The following is a 15,720-nucleotide window of genomic DNA, read 5'->3' on the forward strand; positions in this document are numbered from 1 at the left end:
TCGTGAGATGATGTATAATGATAAGAGCGCCCCTCACTTCACATGGGTGTGATTTTTCTTTCTTAATCTAGAATTCTAGATGGATGACCCTAAACATGCACAACAGACATAAATTGACCTTGACCACACAGATCTCCTTAGACTTACCATGGATGGACGATAGGCCACAGTCCAACCACAGACTACAGCCCAGCCAATCAGAATTTCGCCTTTTCTAAACATTCTAACTCATGATGTTGTCAATTCTGGCTGACATTAGCCAATCACAGGGATTATGAGTTGGGTGACATCATCAAATAAATGTCATGATGAGTTAGAATGGTACAATACTGTGGATTCAGCCAATTACTTTATAGTAATAAGGATGTCATGCACATTTAGAACAGTGGTGGGACTCTTTTTAATCTCTCCGCGCAGTAATTTGACCAATTTAGGTAGACCACGTATACCTGAATTGCCACTGACCAGGAAAGTTCCAGTGAGATCATTCTCAGAAACATCTACATATTTTTCATCAAGAGTCAAAGATGGTAAGAAATCAGGTGGTGAGATGGGGAAACGAGGAAGAAATGGTGGCAGCCAGTGGCGCTGTCCTAAATGTGGAGAGGCCTCCATACTTTTAGAAACCTTTGTGGCCTCAACTCGTTTTCTGAAATGTCAGAAATGCAGCCATATGTTTGTGTTGCTGCTAGAGACAAAGAAGAATTTCGAGAATGAAGCTCCCAAATTTGACTTACAGCTAAAGAAACCTCCTCCGCCGAAAAAGATCTACGCCTACCTTGATAAACATATTATTGGACAGTCTTATGCCAAAAAAGTAATGGCGGTGGCTGTTTACAATCACTACAAGCGCATATACAACAACCTTCCTGCCAATGGTGCTGAGCTACAGCTGGAAACAGAGAGACAACGAGCCCTTGCTCAGGTGCTGCTGATAGCTGGGCTAAATCCCTATGGCAGCATTATAGGTTACAAACAACAGCTCCCACAGGAGAAGACAGGGAGCGAGATCCTAGACTCCCATGACCCCACTAACATTAAATTAGAAAAGAGCAACATTGTACTGCTGGGGCCCACTGGGTCAGGCAAAACTCTTATAGCTCAGGCGGTTGCCAAATGCCTAGACGTGCCCTTTGCCATCTGTGACTGTACAACCCTAACTCAGGCGGGATATGTTGGAGAGGACATAGAATCTGTCATTTCAAGACTTCTCCAAAATGCCAACTTCTCTGTTGAGAAAACACAACAGGGTATTGTGTTTCTAGATGAAATCGACAAAATCGGCAGAGTCCCTGGAATGCAACAGTTGAGGGATGTAGGCGGAGAGGGAGTGCAACAGGGACTGCTGAAACTCCTGGAAGGCACTGTTGTCAGTGTTCCTCAGAACTCCAAGAATGTGCGCGGAGAGACGGTCCAAGTAGACACTACAAACATTCTGTTTGTAGCTTCTGGGGCCTTTAACGGACTGGACAAGATCATCAGCAGGAGAAAAAATGAAAAGTCCCAGCACTCCATGGGGTTCAGCACTTCACCTGTCATGGGTCAGGGCCGGCGGGCCAACAGTGCTGGAGAGTTGGACGCAGTGCAGGAGAATGTGGAGAAGGACCATCTTCTGAGGCACGTGGAGGCCAGGGACCTGTTAGATTTCGGAATGATCCCAGAGATTGTTGGCCGTCTGCCTGTGGTGGTGCCCTTTCATAGCCTGGATGAGGATACCTTGGTCCGCATCTTGACTGAGCCTTGTAATGCTCTGGTTCCCCAGTACCAGGCCCTCTTCAGTATGGAAAAGTGTGAATTGATTGTCACCCCTGACGCCTTGAGGTCCATTGCAAAGACGGCTTTGGAAAGAAACACTGGTGCTCGTGGTCTCAGGGCTGTCATGGAGAAGCTGCTGCTCGATCCAATGTTTGACGTGCCACACTCTGACATCATGGCTGTAGAACTGAACAAAGCGGCTGCTGAAGGGAAATCTACTCCCAGATACATTAAAACACAAGTGAAAGAGTCTCTGAAAGAAAGTTGACCAAGGCAGGCAGATGTGGCCGAAAGCTGATTATATGTCGAGGAGCCAAACAAGATTACATGTGTGTACCTGACTACCTGTACATAAGACGACAATTATAAAGACCACCTTGAACCTTTATTGTTTTATTATCGCATGGAATGGATGCACCTGGGACGTATCCTCAGTGATGTATCCTGAGGTCAACGGGGTTTCGGGTCTTCCAACATCATACCCCTCACTCAGGCGACCCAGCCGGGGTGATCAAGTCCCGACTTACGTCCCAGTAGCTACCCTCTGGTGCATGGAAAGATTAAAATTGTAAAGAGTAACTTCTGACATCATGTGGGTCTATGGGGTTTTCCATTATTGCATTATGTATTATGATGTATGACATTATTGACATATGACATCAGCATCTCCACTTATAAAGTCTGGTCAAATGTATTACAAGAGGCAACCACACTTGCAATTGCTAATTGCATTATTCTGGTTTTCCTGTTGTTTTCATTTTATCAAAATAGTATTTTTATTTCAGCAGGGCTTACAACCAGTAATAGTAATACTGTTACTATCGCTATAACTTCTTATGGTTTTGTTAGGGGCTCTAGCCCCATATGCCCAGCTTTGTGTGTCTGTGTGTACCACGGAAATGATGATAAGAGTGCCCCTCACTTCACACAAGTGTGAACTTTTTGAGGGGCGCTAGCCCCTCCTATAATCAGCTATTAGTGTAGCTTTTCGTCTTACACAAACATTAAATTCCCATTGACAATGAATGGAGAATTGTACGTCATAGTGTCTGAGCAGATTGGCATTTTTGTCTTATTACAAGAGGAAACCACACTTGCAATTGTGAATTGCATTATTCTAGTTACTTGTTTTCATTTTATTAATTTTGTATTTTTATTTCAGCAGGGCTTACAACCATGCAGTAATAATACTGTTACTATTATTATAACTAGCCCCTCCTATGCCCAGCTTTGTGTGTACCACGGAAATGATTTGATTCGCTGAGCACGGAATGTGATCTATGATGATGTATGACGATGATAAGCACTCACTTCACACAAGTGATTTACCCTCCAATAATCAGCTATTAGTCTCCCCCACCCCCTTTCCCCCTTACTTTATGTTTCTTTTCCCTTTTTACCTCCTTACATGATTTCCTGTTTTTGAGGGCCCTCCTATATACAGCTTTTTTGTCCTGAATTCTTGTCACATTTGCCATTGACAATGAAAGGAGAATTTAAGTCTATAGTGTCTGAACAAACCAGCATTTTGTGGAAACACAAATATAAAATGCCATTGACAATGAATGGAGAATTTACATCATATGTGGAGCAAATCGAGCAAATCGGCTTTTCTAAACACAGTGCGACTGTTTAAAATTTCAGTTGTCATCTTACATGATCATGGTGAAAAGATGAGTTTTTTAAAACATTGTATCATGTTGGTGGGAGCGCTTGGCCAATAAGGGACCACCTTATTTATGTACATTATGTAGCAATGTCAAATGTCCGCTAACATAAATTGATGTACGATGACAAGAGCGCCCCTCATTTCACACAGGTGTGATTTTCTTATATAGAAGGGGTTGAGGCGTCTCTAAATGCAAAAGGTGGACCCTGTTGTAAACAAGTGTAATGCTTTATCAGTGTGTCATCCACAGTAACAGTCTTTGTATTTAGTTGTGCGTTCATGTGAAATGTACCCATTCTGCAAACTGTTAATAAATAAATACTTAAATCAATGTGTCAATTATTTATGAAGACGGCTATGGACGTTTTTTGCCCAAGGAGTGTTTTTCGTGCAAAACTAATGCTTGCAATTGATTCAGAATCATGAAACCCTAGTTTGATATATTTGGAGATTGCCATATATGGTGGCGTGACGCGTCACGAGGCGTGATGTCATGAGGTGTGACCATATAAGGATGTGTTAAGGGTCTCCATGATGCCACGTGATGTCACAAGGCATGATGGATTGGCAACCATATGGACGGACGATATGGTGGTGTGACGGACGTGAGACGCAGGATTTCATAGTAAAGTGCCAACAATTTAAATAAACCACAGCAGCAAAGTACAGATTGAAAAAAAAAAGAAAAAAGAAGGAAAAAATCTGTGTGATTGCAAAAAGTTTAATCTCTGTAAAATATAGTAGTTTATGTAGTCTGCACACTGTAAACTGTAGACAGTAATTACTACTGTTGTGCAAATGTCATGATTGATCTTCAACAATATTATTACAGAATACACAAACAGGTGTTTTGCATATGACACAAATACAGATTTCCCCCAGTGATCTTTATGAAGCACAGCGTTAGTTCATACAGGGACATGGGAGTTTGCACGCCTCGTCGCCTCATCTGTAATCCGCTGTCAGTCAAGGTTAATCGCTCAAACATTTAAACTGAATGTTGAACTGAAATTCTCTGTGCATAGCTCTAAAGTTTGTATGTTTCAACTCAAGTTGAAACTTGATGAATCAAGTTAATCTCATTAACTAATGTGCCTATTCTTGTATTCTCATACATGGGGGGCTAAACCTTCCCTGATTTTGCTTAGCATGCTGCTTCGACAAAATTCAGAGAACATCTCCCAGAGCGTAGCCTTTAACACCAAGTTTAACTGTATGCCATTTGTTGCAATAAATGGTTAATCTACTTTCACGTGAGTTTGCCTGAACATTATTTTGTCTTCACCTCTGTTTTCTGAGGGGCGCTCCTATATTCAGCTATAGTGTAGATTGTTTTATACAAACACTAAATTCCCATTGACAATGAATGGAGAATTTACGTCAGTGGACTAGCAAATCGGCTATTTTTGTCCTACAGGGGTTAAATTCCCCTTGACAATGAATGGATGATGTACGATGCCCCTCACTTAATTCACACAGGTCACGACGAGTGTGATTTTACAGTGGGCTATTGGATTTCTGCTACAGTACTTTTGGATAATCTCTCATTTTCTGCATTGTTTTTCACATGAAAAGATGTTCTTTAGGGTGAACAACACAGTGGTACAACTATGCACAGAATTGATTGATTGATTGAATATTTTATTACACAACACACAATCCAGCACAATGTACACGTCCCCATGAGGACGTATAGGGCCTTAGTCCTACTCCTCCTCTCAGCCAACACTCCCCACTGACAGGTAGTTACCCCCCCCTTTTGATTTACATCAAAAGGGCATGTGAGCTCAAACCCACAATTCAACATTTTGGTTTTAAGATGTTGATATTAATTTTGTATTCATCCTTAGGACCCCAAATCACACCTTGGAAAGCATGAGTGTCTATTTCAAACAAAGTGTTTTTTGACTGGGGGGGGGGGGGGGGGGGGTCATATTTTGACAGCAGGAATTGCCTGTCATAATTTGACCCCCCAGTATTAGGATGTATTAGGATGTTGATATTCATTCATCAGCCAACACTCCCCACTGACAGGTAGTAGCCCCCCCCCCCCCCTCCCCTCCAGAGAGGATGTATAGGGCCTTAGTCCTACTCCTCCTCCCAGCCAACACTCCCCACTGACAGGTAGTAACCCCCCCCCCCCCGAGAGGATGTATAGGATAGGGCCTTAGTCCTACTCCTCCTCCCAGCCAACACTCCCCACTGAAGGTCCAAAAGGACCTCACCGAAGAAAGACCTTGCAGTCTTGTTTCCATTCAGGTCCCATACAATCATGACATGAACAACAATCCAGAACAGCGACAACAATTGATATGTCTCATCAGGAAACATATGAAACTTCTCTAAGCATGAGATATATGGCATGTACTGTTGTTGTACAGGTTGGGAAGGAAGTAAATGGGAAGGGGATAATCAGATTATTAATAATAGGGTGGTGGGGGCGATCACCTCCTCTCCCTTTGACCTGTTGACAGGTGAATTTTTAGGCCTGTCTACTCCTGTGGGTAGCACTCAGCTGGTTGAAGCTGAAAACAGATTTCCCCTGTGGGATGAAATCGGTCTAATTGTTATTATTGTTATGCATTGCAAGGGTGCTACCATGCTACTGTCTCATAAAATATATTGTGTAGCAGACATTTAAAGTTCAAGTTAACCTTGAACCTTGAACCTTGATTTTCATGTAGCAGCTATGAACAGTATTGAGCTACTGAGAATGTGTGTTCATTGATCTTTCCCAATAAATGTATTAGAATAATTTCCAAACAAACAGAAAGCATCCTTTAAAGACACTTTTGTCTTTCCAAATTTCAATGCATTATTGTTCTTGTCTTTTTAGGGTGATAGCCTTTTTAAAATAGCATCTACAGGTATAGCTAAAAAGAATGGCTTGAGAAAATATATAGTGTGATATAAAATAAAAAATATATCACACTTTTGTTTTCTTAACAAATTAAACACTACACAGTATGTACTTCCATGTCTGGGGTCCCCATGGGGTTCTAGACTTGTCCCCCTCCTTTTTCTCTCCCTTTACAGTCTACACACCAATCCCTTCTCTGACATGCACACACACACACACACACACACACACAAACACACACACACACACACACACACACACACACACACACACACACACACACACACACACACACACACACACACACACACACACACACACACACACACACACACACACACACACGTGTGTTTGTGTCAAAGTGTACAGTTGTACAGTCAAAGTGTTTAGCTATTATGACCCCCAGAATAGGCCAGGGACGCTGGGATTCATGTGGTCAACCCAGCAGCTGCACAGCTGGTAAATAAACAAAGGATTTGTGTGCAGCTTCCCTTTCGTGGTGGATTGGACAGGAACACTGGCAACATCCATAGATTGTCTGAAGCTGAATCTATCTCTAGAGTCTAGACCAGTGGTTCTCAACCTTTTCTGAACCAGCCATTTTCGAAAGAACTTGGGCCTACTTACGGGTCCATTTGGTTCCATTTGTACACTCTCAGAGTTAGGGGGTCCTTGAAATTAAAAAGTTTGAGAACCACTGTACACTAAATGGAATAGAGCCTTATATAACTTGTATCATCGGTAACACCTATGAAGGAAGTAGGGAGAGTTATTCTGTGTGTATAGAGCCCATACGGCTCTGAGAGACAGATGTGAACAGCCATAGAACATTTTGAACTTACCCAGCAGTTCAACACCTCCCAAGACCTCCTCCTCTGTCTCATCAGGAATGAATAATGACAAAAACAGGTTATTTGGGACAATGAAAAGGCTTTCAAGGAAGAGATGAAATGGGGAATATATAGGACAGACAAAAGCTGCTTGGTGAAAGGAAGGTTTTGGCTGAAAGGTTCCTCTCCGCAGATCAGAACAGAAGATCAAAGACCTGGAGAGAGAGAGCAGAAGGAATCAACCATCAATGCAAAGAGAGAAAACAGGGGATCACCATTTACCAACATGTAGAGAGACTCTACTTTCAGACAGTGGATACCATGGTCACACACTCACACTGCTTGAGAGAGAATCATGGCAAGGAAAATGGAAAAACATCTTGGAAGAGGAGAGTTCTAGATGGGACATCATTCTACACCAGCTGGGTCTCATCAAGGTTCTTTGGGCCAATGAAAAGCAGCTTTATAGCTGGAAGAAATTGAAAGGGGAGTGCCCCAGTCGATCACAGTATAAATATTATATAGGCTAAATATATAGGCTAAATATAATAATAACTAGAACTGCACTCTGTCGAGTACCTACTTGCTTGTTGCACACAAGTAGTAATAAGTACTGTAGACCGCTACAAACTTTCAAATCGCAGCCTCTCTGTGAAAGAACGTTTGCAATATTGAATTATTAGGTTTAGCTATTTGAAGTAAGTATGGTAATGATTACTTATGCCTGTTATGGCAGTGGTGTCAGATTACATACATGTATACATAGGGGCATTACCTTTAGTCCACCCGACACTGAAACATGTCATCGTTACGTCACCATCGATAACCAATTATACCCTGGCATTGGTACATATATTCATCACGTCATATGCTCATATGTCTATGTCTATATGTATATGTAATGGAGTTGATTAGTGGTATAATGTGGTTACTCGGGTGGTTTGATGCATATGTCCCTTTAATCCACCCGACACTGAAACATATCATTACGTCACCATCGTATATCAATTATACCCTGGCATTGGTACATATCTTCATCACGTCATATGACATACGCTTTGTAGCATGACGGAAAACATAACTACACGGTCTGCTTCCGTATGTCCCGTGGCAGCATATGACGTAATGAATACTTATGCCTGTTATTACCCTGGCATTGGTACATATCTTCATCACGTCATATGCTCATATGCTGCTAAGGGACATACGCATCGTAGCACCTGACAAAAATCATTACTTGCACGCTCTGCTTGCGCAAGTGTGGGCTCGAGTAGCTCTCTACTGATGTATTGACTCGCAAACGTCACAGCCCCCACCCCATCTGTCTTCCTATTGGTTGATCCACGTGATATCACAGCCCAGAGGGCAAACGGCCTTGGGAATAACTTGCTACTCGAGCCCACAAAAATAAAATAAATTGTATGCACCTGGTCAAAAGAAGTGGCTGGTGAGTGGTGACCAATCACTGACCATGTGTATTAGAGGATAGTCAACATGTTATCTATTCTACACCAGTGCTTCTAAAGGGGGGTCTGGGGACACACAGCAGTGCGTGAGGGAGGTTCCAGGACCAGGGGTTCCCAGCAAATTCAAGAACAGTTTAACGTAAATACAAAGCTAATTATTCTTTCCAGATCTACAAGCTCACAACACATCGTGATAGCTGCACTGCAGCTATGAACCAGATTCGCAGCACAGCTTTGATAATGACATTTATTATCAAATGATGTGCTGTACTAACAAGAAGAATGCACTTGTAACTTTTGTTCTTCATATGTCAACACTGCCATCTACAGGAGTCTTCTATTTTAGGTTATTTTTTGCATTTTTTTGTTGGTCTTTTCTTTGACTGTTACCTTACCTATTCCTTCAGTATTATGACCAGTTTTTATTTATGTATGTTTTTCTTATGTTTCAATTATTCTATTCTATAATTACGGCACCTGCCATATTCTGCAACCTGCTTCCATTTTCATTGCTGATGAAGGCTACAGTATGTAGCCAAATTGTCCATGCTGTTAATTCAAATAAGAGAGGCTTCATCTATCCAGAACCAAGTCGGTTACGTTCCCTGGTTTAGATCCACCCTGCCTTAAATGTAGTCATGACCAGGTCCTCCTTTGTTATAATTTCTGGAACTGTCCAAAACTATTCAAGTTTCGATCCAAAATATTGCATTTACTTTCATATAAATGTTACATTGTTTTGGACCTCATGAACTTTTGACTGCATTGTTTGGCACGGTTCCAATGGACACATTAGTTAAATATCTTTTTCTTTCTTTCAAAAAGATTTGTGATCTAAACTGAACTGAAGACAGGTGCGAGAGGCCAGCATGATAGTCTATAATATAACAAGAGCTTGAACACTGACAAACAAGAGGCAGGGTTTAGGTGCTCAGACCATCATCAACACTTAATGAACAATGAATGAAGTAAAAGATTATGTTTGCACCCAAAGAGCAAAAAATATTATAGATTATAAATCCAATTTATTACTGCACATAACCCCCCCCCCCTCCCATATGTAAATCCAAAAAGGAAAACTAAAAACTAAAAATGTTGAGGCCAGTTGGCTGTCAATACTTAACTTCACTGTCAAACACAAGCACAATAAACACCTGATTAATGCGTAGGAGTGCTATGCATGATTGATGACATACTTTCCACCTCAACACGTTTCTACTATTAAAATTATTTTATGTGAACCTAACCCTTTATTTGCTCAGTGTGAGTGATTATTCATAGGAGTGAAAGTGCTTTACTAGTAGTAATAGTTCTTTGGGGCATTTTACGATTGTGCTGTTTCACTAAAGTATTGGTTATAAAGGAAAGTATAAAAGGCATCCGAATGTCCTGAATTGAGCAAAACACAAGCCTTAACAACTTCTTGATTTGGCAATGAATGATTCAATAATTTATTTATCTTTTGGTTTGGACATAATTATCATAATTATCATCATCAACATAATCATGATTTTCCGAAAGCAGACTGTTGGTTAAAACACATGCCCTCCTTTCCTGCGGAAACTTTTGCGGTGGGTTTTGATCAGCATAAGCCAGTCCTTAAGTAGAGAGCTGTGCCTCAGAGATGGCCGTGGCGAGTGGAGGGAGGAGGGTGTATGAAGAGGAGGAGGAGGAGGAAGATGAGGCACCGCCTGCCACTGCTGCGGCGGAGCCATGTCTGTAAATTGGACGTCCTGCACGGGAATTCATTTGGCAGTAGTCTTCGCGACCTTCTGTGCCGACTTGGTCACCTTACCACCAGATGGAAGCTTCTTGTCCACAGCCTTGATGACACCTACCGCCACGGTCTGCCTCATGTCACGTACAGCAAAACGACCTGGAGCAGGAGGAGTGGCACAGGATATAGATACATTGTAAAATCCTCAGTCTTTGTTTAATTCAGTAATATGGACCTGAAAGGGTCCATAATACTGAATAACAAAATGTAACACTCTGGATTTTACAGACAGTGTAAGAGGCCGTGGAGTTAATTCAGGGAGTGTGTTACTAAATGTTGACTTATTCTATTCGATTATCATGACTTTTGACTGACTTCTAATTGTTTAATGGATGGTCTTTCAAAGAAGGAAAGATTTAGTTGAATCTAGGATTCAATATGTGATATGGTACACCTTCCAGGACCTAGTATACTTGGTATAGACAGTCCTAGTGGAAACTGGACCCCTAACCATGTTACTGTGGGTTTCATACTTAACAGAATCAAGTGGGCTCTAAGATACAGTTAGTTATGTAAATGTACTCACCCAGGGAAGGGTATTCTGCAAATGGACAGTTATGTAATGAACTCACCCAGGGGAGGGTACTGGGCAAAGCTCTCCACACACATGGGCTTTCCTGGCACCATGATGATGATAGCAGCATCACCGGACTTCAGGGCCTTGGGGTTGTCCTCAAGCTTTTTTCCGGAACGACGGTCAATCTTCTCCTTGAGCTCACTGAACTTGCAGGCAATGTGAGCGGTGTGACAATCAAGCACAGGGGCGTAACCCTGAGCGATCTGACCAGGGTGGTTCAGGATGATGACCTGTGCAGGGAGGGAGAGATGGTGATGTAGAACGTGTGTGTCAAATGTGAAGTCGGTGGGAAACGTTTTTTTTTTGTTACGTCGATTACAGACGTACGTACATACAGTACACTTGGTGCATTTATAGACAGATGTTCCTATTCTTGGGATTCACCTGGGCAGTGAAGTTGTCAGCCTGTATGGGTGGGTCATTCTTGCTGTCGCCAGCCACATTGCCACGACGGATCTCCTTGACGGACACGTTCTTGACATTGAAGCCAACGTTGTCGCCAGGAGTGGCCTCGACCAGCGTCTCGTGGTGCATCTCCACAGACTTTACCTCAGTGGTCACATTGGCAGGGGCAAAGGTGACGACCATACCAGCCTTCAGGATGCCAGTCTCCACACGGCCAACAGGGACAGTTCCAATACCTGAGGGAGATGAAAGTTCATAGGGCAAATGTGAAGGACACAGCACATAGGAGGCTAAGGAGAATGACTACATCATGTGGGTCCCGGCCTAGACAGCAGTTCACTACCACATCACTGCACATGGATGTGGAAGTAGAGCAAGAGAATGCCTTAAATTAAATCAATATATGATGCCATTATGGAAAGATCTTAGTCCATGATTATGCCATATTTAAGTTTCACACTTGAACTAGACTGCCCAGCCACAACTGAGAGAGAGGCAATGAGGCTAAATTAAATTGAATCACATTTTTATAAAAAATAAACCATCTACAACTGGAAATCCATGGCATATTTTGTGCATAATTGATTCAAACCAAAATAAATTAAGTATTGACCACGTAACATACAAATCTTCAAATCAAGTATCATTACCGCCAATTTTGTAGACGTCCTGCAGGGGCAGGCGCAGGGGCTTATCGGTGGGTCGGGAAGGGGGTAGGATGGAGTCCAGAGCCTCCAGCAGCGTCACTCCAGTGGTATCCTTAACCTCCTTGCCCTCCTTACGTTCAATTTTCCACCCCTTGAACCAGGTCATCTGGATTTAAGGGGGAATACAATAGACAGAGAGGGTGAGGTCATTAGTGAAGGTGAGAGAAATATAATGTCTGATGTGACGTCATAACGGCAATGTTGAGCCATCACACTACTACACACATATATTCCTACTGATAGGGGCTGTAAAACAGCCCACAGAGACATGGCATGTCTCTGCAGCAAATTAATATGTGATTGATTTTGTCACAGAGGAAGAGGTGATAAAATTGCAACCTTTCCTTTTTATGTCACAATATTCATCTGGAACACTTTCGCACTCTTTTCATTTGCTCAATTAAGGTTTAGGCTAATATGCAGCATAATGATGACCTGAGATATTACACCTTAGCAGATGAATTTACAATTTAATACATGTGCAGTTGTTCAGTCTGTAAGAGTAACTTTAACAAATCATAAATAATTAACTTTCACTAATGCAAAGTTAAATGTTTCGTTATAATTTGAAAACCAACATAAATCTTCTGCTAATCATTAGTAAACGTAAGGATTAGTCATGTACAGTATATGTTGATCTGTGTTCAAAGTTAAAAGTTGCATCCTTGGTTATCAAAAGGCCTGCTAACACATTACATCTTCCTTTTTGTGCCCCCCTCTCAGATGAAAGGTTTTGACCTTTCATCTGAGAGGGGGGCACACAGTGTTACTCACATGGACGCTAGGTTCCAGCATGTTGTCTCCATGCCAGCCAGAGATTGGCACAAAGGCCACGGTGAGAGGGTTGTAGCCAATCTTCTTGATGTAGGTGCTCACTTCCTTGGTGATCTCCTCAAAACGCTTCTGGCTGTAAGGGGGCTCAGTGGAGTCCATTTTGTTGACACCAACAATAAGTTGCTTCACTCCAAGGGTGTAAGCCAACAGGGCGTGCTCCCGAGTCTGACCATTCTTTGAGATACCGGCCTCAAACTCACCTACACCGCCAGCGACGATCAACACAGCGCAGTCAGCCTTAATAGGAAAAAAATTGTAGGAACTTTGTGAGAATCTTGGTAGATTCAAGCCAATTATTGACTCGCTAGGACAGCTTATTATATCAAATAGTGAATGGAAACTCAATTGTCCATGTAAATAATGGTGTAGCTATGATCTGTACTCTGTACCATGCATCCTTACTACATGCTACTTGTAATTTTGTCCAATTTAAGAAACAAAATAATTTGGTACAATATCGTGTTAATGTATTTCAGCAGGTTGAAATAAAGTGTTCACCTGAGAGGTACCAGTGATCATGTTCTTGATGAAGTCTCTGTGTCCTGGGGCATCGATGATGGTGACGTAGTACCTGGCTGTCTCAAACTTCCACAGAGCAATGTCGATGGTGATACCACGCTCACGCTCTGCCTTCAGCTTGTCCAACACCCAGGCATATTTGAAAGAGCCCTTGCCCATCTATAGAACGATAATCACAATACCAAGGACATAAAATGTGGGAAAGCAGGAAAAGCAATCAAATTAGAAGCTTTATTATTAATGAACAATCATGAACAGCCCCCCCCCCCCAACAACAAAGTGCCTAATCTTGAACATGTACAGTATCCAGGACTCAGTCTATGTATTTTTCCTCACTGAATGCAGATACGTGGTCCTGTTTTGTCCTGTTGTATCTAACACATCATGTCATTAAAGTTCAGACTTCAGTATATTTGTATTATCTCAGATGCATATATAAATTAATTAAATTAGTGGTTTTGATACATCACAGTATATAGTTCTTTATTCTTTTGATTTGTGCAACAACAGATGATATTCATACACTGTTACTAGCCTACATCTTTCATATAAGAGATATGTTCTGCAGGTGAGGTAAGAAACATTAGGAGGGCCTATATAAGGGAACATTACATTTACTTACAATTTAATTTAATTAACACAAAATACACAATTTATTTTAGTGTGTTATACAGTTTTAAACCTTTAGAAACGATTACCAAGGACTTATGACATATTTTCCATATTAAGTTTGTTTAAACTTTAGGAATCAAATAACTCAGTCTGGCAGTGATATTAGCCTGATATTAGGCTTTACCCATTGTTTAATCATAATGTATTTTAAGGCTAATGTAGTGTCTGGCCATCCTATCTTCCTTAAATATCCTTTAATAATGTATCTGCACTTACTTGGTTAATTGTGGTCTACTTTAATTGTGAAATTGATTCTAGGTTTGACTACTTTATACAATGTACAATTATTTTTATAGTAAATTAAAATTATGTCTAAATACATGGCCGTGTATTTAAGTTTGGGCCATTTAAGTGTCAGAGCATGCTTTGTCCACTGGGTGGCACACCTATCAAGGCAATGACACAGCCTCTCTTCACCACGCCCGTTACTCACAATACTCCTATCATAAGGCACAATATTAATTATACAATACGGTAAATATGTTTAACATTCCATTTGTTTAATTACAACTGGAATAATGGCCATGGCTAGATGGCCCATCCAAACAAACCTCAGAGGCTTCCTTCTCGAACTTCTCAATGGTTCTCTTGTCAATGCCTCCGCACTTGTAGATCAAGTGACCAGTGGTGGTGGATTTGCCAGAGTCGACATGGCCAATGACCACGATGTTAATGTGGACCTTTTCCTTCCCCATTTTTACTTACTGGAAAGAAAACACTTGAGTGAATAGTCATCTCGCAGTCTTTATGGACCAGCTTTTAATGACGTTATAGCCCAGACACGCTTAATTATATCATATATTCGATGTTGTTAGTCATGCGGGAGGGGGAACTGGTGACTCATGCACCATGTGCTCGGTACCGGCGTCCATGTTGAGTCGGTGATGCAGCGCCGCCATGTTGTCTGCAGCAGACACGCGCTCGGTGACCGAGCAGCCGGGTGAATGCGCGTGCATGCAACTCGAAGCGTCTATATTGAGCAGAGGCGAAAATGGCTCGTTTGACTGACGCAATACCATTCATTACTCCAAATTTGCTTCCAATACATAGCATTACTCATCTTAAAATGAGAAGACAAGTTTTATTTTATGGAATATAATGGCTTAGATAGCCCGTTGACTAGCATGCAAGCAATCGTTGAAGCATATAGCACATAAGTGAGCACATAACATGCTTGTATTATGAATATGGCAAGGCACAACCTTTAAACTAGTCACTGATTTAGCTTTAAAATCCATAGTTTACCAGCAGTAGCATAATCCACAAGAGCACATCCCATGCATAATCCTCAAGAGCACATCCCATGAAAATCTCAGTCTTTCAATAACCAGTCAACAAGGCACATATTAAAAAAAAAAACATGTATAGCCAAATGATAAAAGCCCATATTTTACTGACCTGTGCCCAGACAGTTAACGGATTGTCCCTTAGACCGGAGGAAAAAAGACAGAATATGATCTGGGATGAGTTTTTATAGAAAGCAGAGGGAGGGCTGGGAATTCTGGAGCTCTGCTGTCAGACTAGAATACGGGTGCTATTGGCTGGCAAAGCGTGCACCCACCAAGGCGATTGGACATTAAGGAACACTTCACTGTCACGGATAACATTGGTTAAAAACAGCTGCAAGTTAGGGTGGCCAAACCAAGGCT

General features: G+C 41.6%; 2 protein-coding genes across 2 annotated transcripts; one reads left to right on the top strand and one right to left on the bottom strand.

Moving 5' to 3' along the window:
• Positions 1-364: 364 nt before the first annotated feature.
• LOC308331625 (ATP-dependent clpX-like chaperone, mitochondrial) lies at positions 365-2,023 on the top strand (the record flags this gene model as incomplete). The annotated part of the gene is made up of 1 exon (XM_080787111.1): positions 365-2,023. One exon carries the CDS (start codon positions 365-367, stop codon positions 2,021-2,023), a length of 1,659 nt encoding a protein of 552 aa, XP_080643237.1.
• Positions 2,024-10,000: 7,977 nt separating this feature from the next.
• LOC308332287 (elongation factor 1-alpha-like) lies at positions 10,001-15,609 on the bottom strand. Its single transcript, XM_080788092.1, has 8 exons — positions 15,470-15,609; positions 14,623-14,775; positions 13,379-13,558; positions 12,821-13,117; positions 11,990-12,152; positions 11,319-11,575; positions 10,930-11,164; positions 10,001-10,456 (listed from the first exon to the last, which is right to left on the bottom strand). Exons 2-8 carry the CDS (start codon positions 14,764-14,766, stop codon positions 10,326-10,328), a joined length of 1,407 nt encoding a protein of 468 aa, XP_080644218.1. The 5' UTR covers positions 14,767-14,775; positions 15,470-15,609; the 3' UTR covers positions 10,001-10,325.
• Positions 15,610-15,720: the final 111 nt, after the last annotated feature.

Source organism: Protomyctophum bolini (genome assembly GCF_963924005.1).
Source record: "Protomyctophum bolini genome assembly, chromosome: 17".
Classification (NCBI taxonomy): domain Eukaryota; kingdom Metazoa; phylum Chordata; class Actinopteri; order Myctophiformes; family Myctophidae; genus Protomyctophum; species Protomyctophum bolini.